This window comes from Crocuta crocuta, unplaced genomic scaffold (genome assembly GCF_008692635.1).
Source record: "Crocuta crocuta isolate KB4526 unplaced genomic scaffold, BGI_CrCroc_1.0 scaffold110, whole genome shotgun sequence".
Classification (NCBI taxonomy): domain Eukaryota; kingdom Metazoa; phylum Chordata; class Mammalia; order Carnivora; family Hyaenidae; genus Crocuta; species Crocuta crocuta.
The window spans coordinates 1,415,013-1,416,123 of record NW_027527386.1 but is presented as its reverse complement, the minus strand read 5'-3'; the positions used below and the strand labels follow the sequence as shown (position 1 = coordinate 1,416,123).

Below are 1,111 nucleotides of genomic sequence, written 5' to 3'. Positions count from 1 at the left end.
AAGGGCGGCTCTGCGAGACACCTACTGGACTGCAGTGTGCGCTGGCGCACCGCGGCCGTGAAGGCGCCCAGACCCTGCGGGGAGCGCGCCGCCAGGCGGAAGGCGTACTCCGTGTTGGGTTTGAGGTCATCCACCACGAATGCTGTGGCCGGGTCGAAGGTCCTCCCCACCTGGGGGCCCGGGGCGGGCGGAGACACAGAGACAGAGACATCAGCGAGTCAGAGAGAAGAGCAGAAAGTAGGGCAGAGGGAAGGAGAGGGAGGGACAGGGACGCAGGAGAGATGGAGAAGTAGCCCGCCACGCAGGCAGGCGGGCCGAGAGCAGGGGAGAGAGACACCGAGTCGGCGAGACCCGAGGGCGCCCTGCCCACCCCTCGCGTGCGCCTGCGCCGGGTGCCCAGTACCTCTCTGCCGTGGTCGCCTTCCCGGAACAGGAGCTCGTACTTGATGATGCTCTCCTGCCGCGGGGGGCTCCACGAGAGCCCGATGCTCGTCTCCGACTTGGCCTCGGCCCTGAAGTTCATGGGCTGGCCGGGCACTGCGTGGGCGGAGGGGGGGAGAAGAAGAGGAGAAGTTGGGGGGGGTGGCTGGGAAGGGTCCACTCCACAGGGTCCCCAACCCGCCGGGTGTGTCCCCAGGCTCCCAAGAAGAGCCCCATGACGCTCAGCACCGCCCTGAAGGCAAGGCTGCTCGATCCTGTTCCAGATGCTTCTGGAATGTTCTCCACTGTTCTTAGTTCTTATTTTCCCAGGAGCCCCCTAACTGACAATATCAATTTCCCCACCCTCTCTGTTTCCAGTGGAAAAAAACACTCGGGGGGGGTGCACCCTCGTTTTCAAATCACCACTGTTCTCTCTACCTCCCCAACAGTAAATGACAGAAATTGAGACGACATCTCGAAGCACGGACCCTCGTCCCGTGTCCGCTCTGCGGCGGCAGCTGCTACGCTGCTGTCCCCGCACTTGGGCAGCCGCTGGGTCTTTTTGGGACTTGAGGGTCTGAAGCCCGAGCCCGCGAGGAAAGGACGGGAACCCGGCGGGCCCCGGACGCCCCGCCCCCACCCCGCCCGGCGGCCGCGGCCTTTGGGCGGATGATGGGAACCCGGTGAGGAG

At 65.2% G+C, this 1,111-nt stretch overlaps 1 protein-coding gene across 1 annotated transcript in view; it reads right to left on the bottom strand.

Moving 5' to 3' along the window:
- The window catches only part of PTPRS (protein tyrosine phosphatase receptor type S), an 81,708-nt gene that overhangs the window by 51,270 nt on the left and 29,327 nt on the right, over positions 1–1,111 (bottom strand). The window contains 2 exon segments of the mRNA XM_077751249.1: positions 26–170; positions 404–537. Coding sequence (XP_077607375.1) covers positions 26–170; positions 404–537 — 279 coding nt within the window.